The following is a 16,434-nucleotide window of genomic DNA, read 5'->3' on the forward strand; positions in this document are numbered from 1 at the left end:
TACGGGCATTTTACTCTGAGAGTGTACAAATGGAACCAAATGGACCCTTATGGGTATTACACTCAGAGTGTACAAATGCAACCAAATGGACCCTTATAGGTATTTCACTTTGAGTGTACAAATGGAACCAAATGGACTGAGACAATGGGATTAACTATCATTTCACATTTCGCACAGAGTGCCCAACGTTGAATTTAGCTCAAGATTAACTACTTTAAAGGAAGTCCTACTCTAAAACAAGTAACATTTTTAGAATTGAGTCATTTTAGTTATGGCCAACTTTTTAGCCAAAGCAAAAGAAATTGCCAGTGGCTAAAATATAGTACATGATACTGACCATGATACTGACCACGATACTGACCATGACTAACCATGATATTTACATGTTAATGACATGATACTGACCATGATACTGACCATGATACTGACATACTGACCGTGATACTGACATGATACTGACATCATATTGACCATGACACCGACCATGATACTGACATGTTTATGGGCTGTGTAGAGAATAATACAAAAATGTAATGGTTCAAAGGTAGAAAAACACACAACAGAGTCACAGTCTAAATCAATCAGTAGCAAATTTTATTCACAGTGCGTTGGACAACACCTTGCAGAAATGTAGCACACAAATGCACCTTGGGTAAAAAAGACCATATAAAGTGCTGTGTAACACAGAGACAAACATCTACCACCCCTCAAGTACAAAATAGTTACTATAAATACTAATCATTTTTGATCAAGATCTCTAATTATTACAAAAATATCTTTGGAAAAAAAAAAAATGAACAAAAACAAAATCATGTAGCTGCTTTGCTTGCAAACAGTAATGACACATCAAGACATTAAACACAAATTGTTCCCGAGAGGAAAGTGTATTTCTTTCATTACATTAACATACTGTAATGTGCCTGAAATTCCTATAGGCTATGCTTAATGTATGGACCGAGGTCTATACTTCGTCGTACGAAGAAAAGACATGCTGTAGACTTGTATATAGGTTATACAAGTGGCAAGTTAAATTGAGATTGGTTTCTCTGTGCTTTACGTTGGCACAGCTGCTCGATTAGACCGGGAACGCATCCATGTCATTGTAAGATGTCTTTGGCTATTAAAAAAATAGCAGATCTACAAGCTCATAGCGCGCCACTCGGTGCCGTGCTATGAGCTTGAAGATGGGGATTCTTCAAATGTCTTCTAAATCCTAACAGTTTTTAGAAAAAACTTATGTTGCTATAATATCAGAGGTTCTCAAACGTTTTTCATGTCGAGGACCGCCAAAATTATATGTATTTGGCCGCAGACCCCCATCTCAAAATATGTTGTTCCAGGGACCCCCAGAAGCAAAGATTTGAGTTAAAAAAAATTGCTTTAAAAAACTATATAGCCTATATATATTCACTTCCACGATAAAAAAGAAAATAGCAGATCTACAAGCTCATAGCGCGGCACTCGGTGCCGCGTTATGAGCTTGTATATCTGCTATTTTTGAATAGCCAAAGAAGTCTTAAGTGACACAGACGCGTTCCCGCCCGTCTTAATGGGTTAAACCACAGTCGTGAATGGACAGAGGCTGGCATATTACAGATGCCACTTGGCACAAGATACACATTATTATGTTTGTTCAGTACTGGACATCAACTGGGCGGCTGGCGGTGGCACTGTGTATCAGTATGGGCCGCCGCGTGCGTGCCTTTCACACCCGCACATTTTGCAAACCACATGACGCCTCCATCGTGTTCATTAATTGGCTAAGCTGTCCTCCCTATGGCTGGGTGGGAGTGAACCAGTGTGTTGATTTTGTCGACTAAAACTATGACGAAACATTTTTGTCGACTACCTTTGTTCACTGACGAAAACTAAATAAAAACTAAGCTATGATGACTAAAACTGAGACTAAATATATTGACAATTTCGTCAACAAATAAAAACTAGACTAAAATGTTAGGGACTAGTGGAGAAGAGATCCAGTAGAACTAGTGTGAAATCAGCCATTACGACGCCATCAAGGCACCGCCAAAATACATTTTAGTCGACTAAGTCAACTGTAGATTTAGTTGACTAATCTTATGATATTTAGTCAACTAAAACTAGACTAACAGTAAAACTTTTCAGATGACTAAAATATGACTAAAACTAAATGGAATTTGATTGAAAAGACTATGACTAAAACTTAATCAAAATTTGCAGTCAAAATCAACACTAGAGTGAAGTGTCTGTTTATGTAGCTATAGCGAGTTCGCTAACATTAGCTAGCCTAACGCGCACGTCATTGACAACTTCAAGTGCTATGTGCAACTGGGAGATAGGAGATAACCTATATGTTCTGTTCACCACGGCTTGCCAACTCGTCGACGCGCGAGGCCATCAGCTGCTCGGTGTGGGCACTCGCTCGTCTAGCGGCTCACTCTTGTTGTCAAGTGATGTAAAAATCGCAGTGAACAGTAGGTTTGCAAAAGTTGCTGCTGGTGCAAAAGGCATATTGTACACACGACCATTCTACCAAACGCCGCAACAGTTTGAAATATGAACATTGGCTCTATTAATACAATACATTGATACAAGAATATTTATTAAATAACGAATTGCAAATTTGAAATGATGGGGAAAAAACAACATCCCTGCAGATTCCCTTATTATGCCGTTGCGTCTCTCCAGACAGAAAATCAGAGATTTAAATATCCCAACTTTGGGTGAGAACCACGTACAGTTACACCTGATTTATGGTTGCGCACTGGTGTATCGCACCAAAAATAGCTGATCTACAAGCTCAGAACGCTGCGCACTGTGACGTGTTGTGAGCTTGTAGATCGGCTACTTTCAATGCTAGACACGATGCGCAACCAAGTATAAATGGGTCGTTGGCATGCATCTGCCAACCTGACCCTCAACCGTTCTTCATTCCCTTTAAGGTGAAGGTGATTCTTTGCAGTAGAAATGAACAATGTGCTTTTACTTTGAAGTGGCGTCTGATATTAAGTAGTCTCTAAGCGCTGCATGCATCAAACGTACTCAGTCTGCTCCACACTTCTCAGAAGGGTTTCATTTGGGCCCGAGGGATGTGGTTCATTGCTATGCCTATGTGGTTGCTGGTGAGAGAGAGAGTAACAGTCAGATCAGAAGTGAGGCATCACATTCTCGTCTTTTTCCATAATGTCTGCCTCGACCAAGGGTGGAAAGTAACTAAGTACTGTACTTCAGTACACTTTTGAGGAATTTTTACTTTACTGCAATTTTCAATACTTTTACTTTTACTCCATTACATCTCAGAGGCAAATATTGTACTTTTACTCCATTACAATTATTGGACAACTTTAGTTATTAGTTACTTTGTATATTTTACAAAACATACATTAACTGCTTCAGCTCTATATAGACTTATATAGATTTATATAGACTTATATAGTTCAAGCTCACAACGCGTCACGATGCGACACGTTGAATTCCGGTCTTTTACTTGCAACAGAGTATTTCTACATTGCAGTATTGATACTTTTACTTAAGTAAAAAAGAAAAATACTTTTTCCACCACTGGCCTCGACTGCCGCTAGGTGTGTGTGTGTGTGTGTGTGTGTGTGTGTGTGTGTGTGTGTGTGTGTGTGTGTGTGTGTGTGTGTGTGTGTGTGTGTGTGTGTGTGTGTGTGTGTGTGTGTGTGTGTGTGTGTGTGTGTGTGTGTGTGTGTGTGTGTGTGTGTGTGCGTGCGTGCGTGCGTGCGTGCGTGCGTGCGTGCGTGCGTGCGTGCGTGCTTGTTTGTTTGTTTGTTTGCGTGCGTGCGTGCGTGCGTGCGTGCGTGCGTGCGTGCGTGCGTGCGTGCGTGCGTGCGTGCGTGCGTGCGTGCGTGCGTGCGTGCGTGCGTGCGTGCGTGCGTGCGTGCGTGCGTGCGTGTGTGGGGGCTACTCACTCAAATACATCCGATTCGTCCATTCTCCTGTAGTACTTGGCCAGTTTGATAGAACATATGATGCTAGGGATGAAGAAGATGAGACACCAGCCCAGACTGAACCAGAAAGCGTTCTGTGGAGACAAGAGTTCAATCAAACGTTGACAGGAAGGATTGTATGTGACATAGATCAGCTGCTGAAAGTGAAAGTCACTCGTTCCATTTCAAAGCTATACATTCTGGCACTTATTTGAATGAATAAAACGTTATTTTAAGCAATCTGTATGGTAGAGTATGTTAATACAACATAACTAGTACATCTGCAGCGGTTGGAAGTGGGCTATACTCTTCCATTGAGAAATTAAACTGTTTAAACTGGTTGACAATGTCAATATGGGACACTAGTGAAAACGTTGCACTGTGTCGTGAGCTTGTAGATCGTCTATTTTCACTGTATTCAAAATAGGGCTTAAGTCGTGAATTCATCATGTATTTTTGCACAATATTTCTACTTGACAAAGTCATCAGCTGGCAAAAAAAATAAACTTGTCTCTGTCGGGTGGAAACCTCGTCCAAAACTGGTACTTTTTTTTTTTTATGTGTTTTGGGGCTTTTTCTGCCTTTATTGATAGGATAGTGGGCTAACAGGATTTGGGGAGAGGGATGGGGGGGTGACACACACAGTAAAGGTCGTCGAGATCGGGAGTCAAACCCGCGACACTCTGATTACCAGCATTATGTGGTATGTGCCTGGACCGCTAGGCCAGCAGGCACCCCTAACTGTTACTTTTCTAATTCAAATTCAAAAACAGCAAAAGTGGCAGATCTACAAGCTCAAAACACGGCATAGATCTGCTACTTTTTATGCTTTTGTGTGACTGACGCTGTAGTATGATCAAATAGGGCTCTAAATTTACGAAGAAAAAAACATAAAAAGTTATATAAATATGGAGGTTTCTACTACGATTATGTACTCGAGTAAATGTACTTAGTTACTGTGTCCACCACTGGTCATAATAACACATTAATGACATTAGTGCCTCTCGCCAGAGACTCGTTGTAAAGCTTGTAGTCTATTTTCACTTTTCACCTGGTCTATTTTCAGCTACGATATTTAATTTAGAGCTAAAACAGAAAAGACGCTAGCTCAGAGCCCTGAGGTACCCCTCCTCTCACCAGAGACTCCACCACGTTGGCACAGACGATGCTCTCTGCTGAGTCCACAGCTCCGGCCACCGGCCCACAGCGCCCCACCTGCTGTGTGATCTGCATTTATACATCACACACACACACACACACACACACACACACACACACACACACACACACAACACACACACACACACACACACACACACACACACACACACACACACACACACACACAAATATATATATTCAAAGATTTGCACACATTTTCATGAGTTAACTAAACCTAGCGAAATGAGGTGAAAAAGTAGATGTGGGAAGAAAATGTCCTTAGTTTTTGTCAATTTATTTTGTCAATTTTGTCAATTTTTGTCAATTCATTTCAAACATAAGCCATATTGAAAATGTCCTTCATTTCTGTCAATTTCTTTCAAACATAAACAATATTACGTGTGCATGAAATCTACAGTATCTTGCACGTTTTCCAGCTGTGCCAGTTTTAACACAATACTTTTTCAAAACTTTGTGAATATACCCCCTGACAAACTAACACTTAAAAACAAATCAAAGCTAAAAGTCAAAACAAACTATAAATAAAAACTAACAAAGTGAAATGCTAAACTATAATCTGCAAAAGGTTTGAAGAGATGTTTGTTTACCGTCAGGTTGGCCCAGTCAGCATAAGAGGTGAAGTAACTCAACTGACACTCAACAAACTCCCTGCTTTCCTACAGAGAGAGAGAGAGAGAGAGAGAGAGAGAGAGAGAGAGAGAGAGAGAAAGAGAGTTACAGATAGAACGTACATTCCACGCATTCCTTCCCTACTTTACAGTGGGATAGTCATGAGAATCGGTGGAATTCTGGGTTAAATCCTGCTCTGAGAGTGAACTGTGAATAGTGTGTGATGTAAAATAGACCAAAGGGGTCTACACACACACACACACACACACACACACACACACACACACACACACACACACACACACACATACACACACACACACACACACACACACACACACACACACACACACACACACACACACACACACACACACACACACACACACACACACACACACACACACACACACACACGAGACGCTGTAATATAGCTGAATGCTCCCTTCAGATAGACTTACTTCTCATGGTATGTAATCAGAATCACACAACGCGAGGCGTTGTGAGCTTGTAGATCTGCTATTTTTCGCTACTTTTGTGCAACACTCTTGTATGAGGAAATATATAGGGCCTTAATTTACAAAAAAAAATACATAAAAAGTAGAAATATGGAGATACAAGGTTTCTAACGATATACTTAGTTGATCAGGTGCTCTATATTAAGTCTGCTAGTATTTCCCTCTGCACCAAATCTCTTCGCCGGAAAATAGCTGCAGATCTACAAGCTCAGCTTTCATTTTCGCCAAATGTTGGCCTCAGAATAAGGGGTGCTGCCAGGGTTCATGTGGTTATAAGGATCAACCGGTGGTCATGTGACTCTAGTATACTCACAGCCTTAATGATGGCCGTGGTGTTGGCGTTGAGGAAGTCTTGAGCTGCTCCCACTCGAGACAAAGCCCCGCTGACTGTTCCCTGGAATGAATCCACCACCCAGACAACACAGGGTTAAGAGGCCATCGAGAGAGAGATGATGCACACAGGGTGGTCACCAGTGGTGGAAAAAGTGCTCAAAATGTTTTACTTAAGTAAATGTATCAATACTGCAATGCGGAAGTACTCTGTTACAAGTAAAAGCCCGGAATTCAAAATTTTACCTGAGGAGAAGTGCAAAAGTATTGGTATCAAACTGTACTTAAAGGTAGGGTAAGAGATTTACTTTGGTTAAAATAAGTGTTAAATAGCTCTATATTGTGATAGTACTCATTGCTATAGAGTGTTTGTTCAGTAAAAGGAGTCTCCATGTCTCTCCAGCTCTTTATTAAACAGAAAATGCATTTTCAGTGCTCTCTCCTGATTGGCTGAATGTTGTCACCTACCTGAAAATGTACTATATTCTGTTTACTAAAGAGCTGGAGAGACCCCTGAGACCAAACAAACGCTCTGTAGCAATGATTACTATCAGAATATAGTACTTTAACAAAAATATATATATATATATATCACTTACCCTAACTTTAAAGTACCAAAAGTAAAAGTACTCATTATGCAGAATGTCCCATTTCAAGTTTTCAAATGTATACAAATCTTTTGAAAATAGCAGATCAACAAGCTGATGCGACGCGTTGTGAGCTTGTAGATCGGCTATTTTCAAATGGACGAAATGGATATAGGGCTGAAGTGGTTAATGTATGTTTTGTAATATTAATAGAAATCTACTCACATTGATTTGCCCCAAAACGGATCGAAGTTTCTCGACCGTCGAGTTGAGCTTCTCCTGTCAACAAACATCACAGTTATAGTTTAGTTTTTGTTTGTTTTTTACAGTGAGGCAATGAAGAATGTCAGTGAGAAGCCAGGGGTTGTGTACACTACAGGACAGGTACAGTATATATGGGTTATGAAGAAGTGGTGTTGTGAGGCGTTGTGCGAGGCGTTGTGAGCTTGTTATATATTCATCTGTGGAACCGAGACAAACTAAATGTAATGCCTCAACTCCTACAAGTCCAAGTGCTTATCAGGGTGGGGGGTCCCCAGTTCAAATATGATTATTTTGGGTTTGGGGGGTCCCCAGTTCAAATATGATTATTTTGGGGGGTCCCCAGTTCAAATATAACTATTTATTTTGGGGGGTCCCCAGTTCAAATATGATTATTTTCGGGGGGTCCCCACTTCAAATGTGATTATTTTGGGGGGTCCCCAGTTCAAATATGATTATTTTGGGGGGTCTCCAGTTCAAATATAACTATTTATTTTGGGGGGTCCCCAGTTCAAATATAACTATTTATTTTGGGGGGTCCCCAGTTCAAATATAACTATTTATTTTGGGGGGTCCCAAGTTCAAATATGATTATTTTGGGGGGTCCCCAGTTCAAATATGATTATTTTGGGAGGTCCCCAGGGGATCGCGGCCTAAAAAAAGGTTGAGAACCACTGCCCTAACGACTCACCAGCTGCGGGAAGATGGACGTCTCTATACTGCTCTGGATGCGTCTCAGTTCTCCAGCCTCGCTCCTCAGCTCTGACTTCACCGTGGCATCAGTCTGTCAGTGAGCAAGGGGGCGGGGCCAGAGGTTGGTCATTCATGGGTTAATTAATGGGTGTGAGTTGATATTTAGCAACACAAATGAATGAACCGTCACACAAGTTGTGTGATGATGTTCGATCGTTACTCACTTGAAGGTTCGCCAGCTCATCGATTCTTTCCGCCGTCGTGTTCAGGTTGATGTTGGTGATGTTGTTGATCTGAAGAACACATGATAGAAAACACTTGATCGATGAAAAAGATATTATTATTATTATTTTGTTGTTTACAAATATAGTGAGTTTTGCTATTTTGCTTAAGGGGTGAAACTGTTCCTCATTTTGCTGGGGACCCCTGGATCCCCCTTTGAGAACATTGAGACATTTTCATGTTAAGAATCCCCCAAGATTTTGTGCCAGGGACCCCTACAAGAGAAGATGTGCCTTGTTGAAATCTTTCTAGATTTTTCTAAAGAGTTAGGATTTCACGGTTCAGATTGGGTTTCCTAGAGATGATGAAAATGTTATCAAATGGGGGTCGTTGGCCTCATGCATAATCAAACTGGGGGTCCTTGAAATTAAAAAGGTTTGAGGACCCCTACCAATACAGACACGGTGCCCTACCTACCTGCTAACCTCATATCACCTGGTATTTGTTCTAAAACTAGCCGTATGATCCTGGTTTAAAAAAAATGGAAAAAATAATCGTGGTTCCGGTGATTGGTTCCGGTTGGAGTCGCATTGTTTTTGTTTAGTCTCGCTAGTCGCGCTACGAGTTAGAATAAACGATGGACGTACCAAACCATTATTATACCAAAAGAAACAAAACGATTATACCAAACTAAACACATTTTAAACCTTAACCTTTAAATCATTTTGGAGATGCACGGCGCCGGTGGTTCCGATCACTGGTTCCGGCCGCCTGATGACGTAATGATGACGTAAAGTTACTTCCGCTCCGACCGGATCAGAAACCCCAAAATGGTATTGATCCCAGGCTACCATACCTGCTGCTCAACGGCTTGGAAGTCCACGTCCTGGGCCATGTCAGGCAGGCTCTGGAGCTGGTTCTGGACCTCAGGGCTCAGCAGGGTGACAGGGGACAGGGTGATGTTTGCGTCGTCAAAGATCCTCCAGATCTCCTCTGTGTACTGAAAGACAGAGGGGTTAGAGAGGAGAGAGTTTGTAAAACCGAAAAGGGTCCCGCTTCGAAAATAAATAATTTAAAAAGAAAATAAAATCTGGCTGGGGTTAGTGACACCCCCCCCCCCCTCCCCAACACTGCTGAAGTGCCCTTGAGCAAGACACTGAACCCCCCAACTGCTCAGTGGCCAACAGTATAAGACTGTGGTTGTACTGTGGGCAGTTCCCAAGTTTTAATGTGTGTGTGTGTGTGTGTGTGTGTGTGTGTGTGTGTGTGTGTGTGTGTGTGTGTGTGTGTGTGTGTGTGTGTGTGTGTGTGTGTGTGTGTGTGTGTGTGTGTGTGTGTGTCAGTGTTGATTTCGTCGACTAAAACTATGACAAAACATTTTCGTCGACTACCTTTTTTCACTGACGAAAACTAAATAAAAAAAACTAAGCTATGGTGACTAAAACTAGACTATATATATTGACAATTTCATCAACAAATAAAAACTAGACTAAAATGTTAGTGAGGGTCTAGTGGAGAAGAGATCCAGTAGAACTAAAAGACAAGTCATTTTATGTTTGGTTGCACTCAGGTGTTGCGCTCTGAAAATAGCAGATCTACAAGCTCACAGAGATTGGCTATTTTCAGCATGCAACCAAGTGTAAAATCTGCCATTACGACGCCATCAAGGCACCGCCAAAATACATTCTAATCGACTAAATCAACTGTAGATTTAGTCAACTATGATATTATATTTAGTCGACTAAAACTAGACAAAAACTAAAACATTTCAGATGACTAGAATATGACTAAAACTAAATGGAATTATAGTGTGTGTGTGTGTGTGTGTGTGTGTGTGTGTGTGTGTGTGTGTGTGTGTGTCTGTGTGTCTGTGTGTCTGTGTGAGTGTGAAGCAGAGCGTTCCTGAAAAAGAGAATTAGTTCTCAGTGAACCTCCCCAAGGTAAATAAAGCAGAGGTGTTCTTACTTTTGAGACGTTGAGCACGTCGTCCAGGTCCACCAGCTCGTAGACGCGCAGCGCCGACCACAGAGGCTTGTTCTGCTCACAATCACTGCCAACAGAACCAACATGGCAACCACATCAGACTCCTTGTAGAAGATGAGCGTGTGTGTGTGTGTGTGTGTGTGTGTGTGTGTGTGTGTGTGTGTGTGTGTGTGTGTGTGTGTGTGTGTGTGTGTGTGTGTGTGTGTGTGCGTGTGTGTGTTATAAGGGGGTTACATACTTGTAAACGTCAATGAGTGTAAGGTTGCTTTTCAGTCCCAGCGCAGGGCCTAGGTCCAGTCCAGGAATCAGACCGGGAGTTTCTATAAACTGCAGACAAACAGAGGACACTCTGTTGAGCATGATGCCATCCATCCATCCATCCATCCATCCATCCATCCATCCATCCATCCATCCATCCATCCACCTACCCACCAGGACATCAACATCACAACACTAGGCCTCTCACGATTATTATTTTTGCTTTATCGTTTCCATTCACCTGTATGAAAACAGCTGGATATATTTCCACATCGTTTTCCATGCTCCTTGAACCACTTTCAACAAGGCAACGTGGCCTAAAAAGGCTAACCGAAATATATCATCTTTAATAATAATGTTTCAATGCCAAAAACACCATTAAATCATTATAATCGCGATTATGGGTATGACAAGTGAATTCATCGGTGATGATGGCGTACACAAACACTGTCTTACCGTGAACAGCTCTCCGCTGTGCCAGGGTTTACACAGCATGGTGTACACGTTCCCTCCCAGCACAAACAGAACCAGCACGATGATCATGAAGAGCCAGGAGAACAGGAAGCTGAAACCTGCACCCCTGACATCACATCACATCCAGGTCAAGAACACATAGTTCAAATGGTTAGAACAGATTTCTTTTCAAAAGATAGCAGAGCTACTCCACTACATCTCAGGCAAATATTGTACTTTTACTCCACTACAATTATTTGAAAACTTTAGTTACTAGTTACTTTATACATTATTGTATTATAAAACATACATTTACCACTTCAACCCTATTTTATACCTACGCTATTTGAAAATTGCAGATCTACAAGCTCACAACGTGCCGCATCGCGACGCGTTGTGAGCTTGTAGATCTGCTATTTTCAAACATTTTAGTACTTTTACTTTTGGCACTTTAAGTATATTTTGTTGCCAATACTTTTGTACTTTTACTCAAGTAAAATGTTGAACACAGGCCTTTTACTTGTAACAGAGTATTTTTATATTGTGGTATTGCTACTTTTACTCAAGTAAAATATCTGTTACCCCTGTTACTGAACAAACACTCTATAACGAATTACTATGGGAATATAGAGATATTGATTAACACTTATTTGAGAGTTAGGGTCTGAAGAGGTGTAAATAAACTAAAGTAAATAACATAACTGCTATTACTGGTGGACAGGCTAACATAAGGACTCACATCATCAGGAAGGTGCCGGCACAGTCTGCGGAGCAGGAGCGATCTGTGGGGTCCGCTTTAGGCTCCAGTCCACAGGGGCCCACCATCAAGCCCAGTACGTTACACACCACCACCAGTAGAACCACACAGCACACCGCCACGCCCACAGCCCACCTGTACAAGAACCAGCAAGTTACACACATATACTGTAAAAAAAATGTCCCATTGTACGACTATTAGTCTCCATCATTTATGTGTGTGTGTGTGTGTGTGTGTGTGTGTGTGTGTGTGTGTGTGTGTGTGTGTGTGTGTGTGTGTGTGTGTGTGTGTGTGTGTGTGTGTGTGTGTGTGTGTGTGTGTGTGTGTGTGTGTGTGCGCGTGCGTGCAGTGGTGTAAAGTAACTAAGTACAGTTACTCAAGTACTGTATTTATGTACAATTTTAAGGTATTTTTACTTTACTGGAGTATTTAAAAATATCAGTACTTTTACTTCTACTCCACTACATCTCAGAGGCAAATATTGTACTTTTACTCCACTACAATTATTAGAAAACTTTAGTTACTACAGTTATTCTGCAAATATAAATTATTATATTATAAAACATACTTTAACCACTTCAGCCCTATTTTATACATAGGCTGTTTGAAAATAGCCGATCTACAAGCTCACAATGCGTCGCATCGCGATGTGCTGTGTGCTTGCGTGTGTGTGTGCGTGTGTGTGTGCGTTTAAGTGTTAACAGCTGACCTGATGTACTCTGCACTCTCCACGTCAGGAGCGTACCAAGTGATGTCCGTCTGCAGCTGGACCAGAGCATCAGAGGCGTCGCTTAACACAGAGACGGGGAAGTCGCTGGTTACCTGGGAGATCTGTGCTTTGATCTCATTCAGTTTGTTCTTCGACTCTAACACACAAACAAAAAACAGCACAATTTCAAAAATAGCAAAAAATATTTTCTATAAGCTCATAGAGCTTGTAGATCTGCTATTTGCGCTGTTTTTGAAAAAAATTATAATAATAATAATGATAATGAGAAAAACGTATTGAAAAACATATTAGAATTACTTAAAATTGTCTTAAATTTCTTTTTTTTCCTGCCAAAAATAAGGATGTCAGATTTAAAGTGTTTTTTTTAACACTAGCATCTATGCAGGAGGGATTCATTAAGAGAAACAAAAGCCTGCAAGAGGTACAATAGTGTGGGTTTTGAGGAGGTCATTATTCTGCATACTCACCCTGAACTATGTCTTTGGTTTCATTGGTGACTCTCTGTGGAATGCTGTCCAAGTAGTCCTTTCCCTGGAATAAGCACAGCTTTCTGATCATGCTTGATAATTATCGTCCAAATTCACACATGCGCTTTCTCCAACCACGTGTTAAATGACTTCCATCCTGTATTAAAATTGGCTACTGGGGAGGGCCGGCCAGTTATTTGTTTATGATTGTTTAGGGTTATGACTCAGACACGGCCACGTCACTCTGACTCAGGCATAACCATAAACAAACCCGAACATGGGATTTAAGTGGTTAAACATTCTCAAGTAACGCTAAATTTGTTTGTGTAAATTGGCTCTGTACTCGGCTATACCAAAAATAGCCAATCTACAAGTTCACAACGCGTCGCATAGCGTTCTGTGAGCTTGTAGATTGGTTATTTTTGTCTAATGTTCCCCCAGAATAATGGATACTGGGGTTCAAGGTAAGGTTTAATGACGTTGTTACATCATTGCTTCCAGAGTGAGGTCACCAACCTGCTGGAGCTGAGCGTGCAGGTCAGCCTTCATGACCTCATCCACCGCAGACTGGAACCTACTGAGGTTGGGTATCTATGGAGGACACACACACACACACACACACACACACACACACGCACGCACGCACACACGCACGCACGCACGCACACACACGCGCACGCACACACACACACACACACACACACACACACACACACACACACACACACACACACACACACACACACACACACACACACAATAACAACAAAAAGAAGGAAAGAAACAAGATTTTGTTATAATAAAAAAGAACATTGTGATACCTTGAACTAACAGCAGGGGGCAGCAGAGATCTCAGAGGAGGAGAGAGGAGATGAGAGGACAGGAGAGGAGAGCAGAGGAAAGGAAAGGAGAGGAGTATGACAGATCGTCTTATCATTTGCCATGTCATCACAGCTCATGCCAGAGGCAGTTATATGTCTTCACTGTTGTTTCCTGTTGCTCTTTTGCAAACCAGAGGAACAAGGTGCTGTTTCACCCTCTCAACCACTCTGCGGAACACTTCAATATGAATCACCAAAAAGTGCTTCTTCAGTAAACAACACTTCTGCTCGACTAGCAATAAGACCAACTCGTTCAGTTTGCAAAGTGAATCAAATCAGTCTGAACGCTCGACGGTGTAGCCGCACCAAAAATAGCAGACCCACAAGCTCACAATATGTTGCAGATGCCAAGCGTTTTTTGTTTTTTTTTGTGAAAATGTGTGCAAATCTTTAGGTTGAATATATATATACTTTTTTAAAGCGAAAGTTTTTAACTCAAATCTTTTTACAAATTCACTCAAAAAAAATACTCAAATTTTTTTTTTTCCTAACGTTTTTTTTTTATATATGTTTTTTTACTTATGTTGCTCATTATTATTATCAATGGTTTTCAAACTTTTTGTGTCAAGGACCCCCAAAATAATATGTATTTGTCCGCGGACCCCCTCCCATCTAAAAATATTTTGTTCCAGGGACACGATTTTTCTACAAAATAGCAGATCTACAAGCTCATAGCGCGGCACTCGGTGCCGCGTTATGAGCTTGTAGATCTGCTATTTTTGAATAGCCAAAGAAACCTTAAAATGACACACATGCGTTTCCTTCCCGGCCTTAAAGGGTTAAATAGCTCAAAGTGAATTTACTATGCAGTTGTTTCTTACATTGACCGACGTGTCCACCGTGACTTTCTGAAGCTCAGGCTCCAGTTGCATGCAGTGCATGCAGGCTGGCTTGTGTATGGTCTGGTTGAGGCGACCTTTGACCTGGCTGACGTTGGCCTGGAGCAGCTGGGCACTGGACTCCAGCTGGGCCAGAGATGAGTTCAGCTCCTTCAGGAGAGAGTCGGTGCTGACGGCCTCTGTATACCAACAACAACACATGCCTATAGGTCAGAACTAACTGTACATACAGGCCTATATACTGTAAACCACTGGTTCTCTCAACATGGGGGTCTTTTGGGGGGAGGAGGTTCACCAGGTAAATGATTGATAGTTAGGGGAACGAAATGTACCCATACTCACTGGTCTGTAAGTGTGATAGTGTACAAATGGATAAATTATATATATTTTTGGGATGAGTGAACTCAATAAATAAATAAATACTCTATTGCTGTTTGCTGTAAGTAAATGGCTAATTGGATTGCATCTTTAAAGCTGCAATGCCTAACTTTTTTTTGTTAATACATTTGTTTTGTGAATAAAATGTTATTTTGACCAATCTGTATGGTAGAGTATACTATGCGCTAGGCCTGCCTTTGGCCTTGTAAACGTTTTGAGGGCACAAAGGCCAAGGACAGCAAAGCCATCAAATAAAACACTGATATTAAGTCCACTGAAATAATAAATTTTATTTAAGGGTTAAGAAATAATTTGTATGAATAAAATATGAAGTAACCGTCTGATATTTCACTGATATAGCTATCAGTGAAATAAATACATTGTTTGTACAAACTCAGGACTTCAGAAGTTCATACTCAGAGTCACTGGACTGGTTTGAAGATGAAGGGATGAGGACTGAGGAGGAGTTAAGAATTCAGAATCTCGACAGTGAAATAGAAACGGCAATTCTGTACTCTGTCTGATGACCCATTGTCCTGTAACTGTTGGCCCAAACAGCATTGTGTATTATTGGTGCATGGTGTGAGTTTATGTTCTGTTTGTCACATACTCTGTGACTCAGAAGTCACATAGACTGTCTGAGTTTTATTTGCAGCTGGCAGAGGTTACCTTGATGTAACTATTTTTAATCATCCTTTTTGTCACCCTTTTTTTTGGGCAATCTACTCTCTTGCCAGGGCCTAGTTCAGCATAATGTCCTTCTCTGACTTCATTTCCCTGAATAGCTCATGTCTGTGAAGAATGTGAAAATTGTACCGACTGCAGCTTTAACTTTTTCGTATTTGCGTTTGCAGGCATGACTGGTTTCCAAATTTTGAATTATGAGATTTTGGATGGAGAAAACCTTTCACTGGTGCTCTCACGTGCACTCTCACGTGCACACAGCACAGCAGTGCAAACAGGATGATGCAAGGTGACAGGACTGTACCTTGGGCCAATATTTTAACTGAGTCCAGCGCTGGCGTCACGGGTCCTTCTATGCTTTTCCGGATCTCTGTGCCCACCTTGAGGCCAATATCTGACAGACGCGCACACACGCACACGCACACACACACACACACACACACACACACACACACACACACACACACACACACACACACACACACACACACACACACACACACAGTTAAGAGAGACTTGACTGTGTAAATGACAGGCAGGGAAATATGGTTTTAAATGGCACAGAATTACAGCATTAACCACATTTTTTTTTTTTCCCAACTCACTGTCAAGGTTTCCGGTGACTTCGTCGACAATCTTGTAGCTTTCGTTCACCACATGGTCAATTTGCTGG

General features: G+C 41.4%; 1 protein-coding gene across 2 annotated transcripts in view; it reads right to left on the minus strand.

The window, feature by feature from the left end:
* Nucleotides 1-571: 571 nt before the first annotated feature.
* Nucleotides 572-16,434, minus strand: part of prom2 (prominin 2) — a 31,951-nt gene continuing 16,088 nt past the window's right edge. For both annotated transcript variants that reach the window (XM_080448797.1, XM_080448796.1), the window contains exons 7-25: nt 16,367-16,430; nt 16,066-16,155; nt 14,682-14,878; nt 13,496-13,570; nt 12,980-13,043; nt 12,492-12,648; nt 11,765-11,917; nt 11,029-11,152; nt 10,553-10,641; nt 10,297-10,381; nt 9,188-9,331; nt 8,334-8,402; nt 8,108-8,200; nt 7,381-7,434; nt 6,552-6,632; nt 5,699-5,767; nt 5,067-5,156; nt 3,912-4,024; nt 572-3,098 (exon numbers count right to left, since the gene is read on the minus strand). In XM_080448797.1, the coding sequence (XP_080304923.1) occupies nt 3,041-3,098; nt 3,912-4,024; nt 5,067-5,156; nt 5,699-5,767; nt 6,552-6,632; nt 7,381-7,434; nt 8,108-8,200; nt 8,334-8,402; nt 9,188-9,331; nt 10,297-10,381; nt 10,553-10,641; nt 11,029-11,152; nt 11,765-11,917; nt 12,492-12,648; nt 12,980-13,043; nt 13,496-13,570; nt 14,682-14,878; nt 16,066-16,155; nt 16,367-16,430 (1,869 nt within the window). In that variant the 3' untranslated portion in view covers nt 572-3,040. The remainder of the gene's footprint in view (nt 3,099-3,911; nt 4,025-5,066; nt 5,157-5,698; nt 5,768-6,551; nt 6,633-7,380; nt 7,435-8,107; nt 8,201-8,333; nt 8,403-9,187; nt 9,332-10,296; nt 10,382-10,552; nt 10,642-11,028; nt 11,153-11,764; nt 11,918-12,491; nt 12,649-12,979; nt 13,044-13,495; nt 13,571-14,681; nt 14,879-16,065; nt 16,156-16,366; nt 16,431-16,434) is intronic.

Source organism: Gymnoscopelus braueri (assembly GCF_963280865.1).
Source record: "Gymnoscopelus braueri genome assembly, chromosome: 14".
NCBI classification, from domain to species: domain Eukaryota; kingdom Metazoa; phylum Chordata; class Actinopteri; order Myctophiformes; family Myctophidae; genus Gymnoscopelus; species Gymnoscopelus braueri.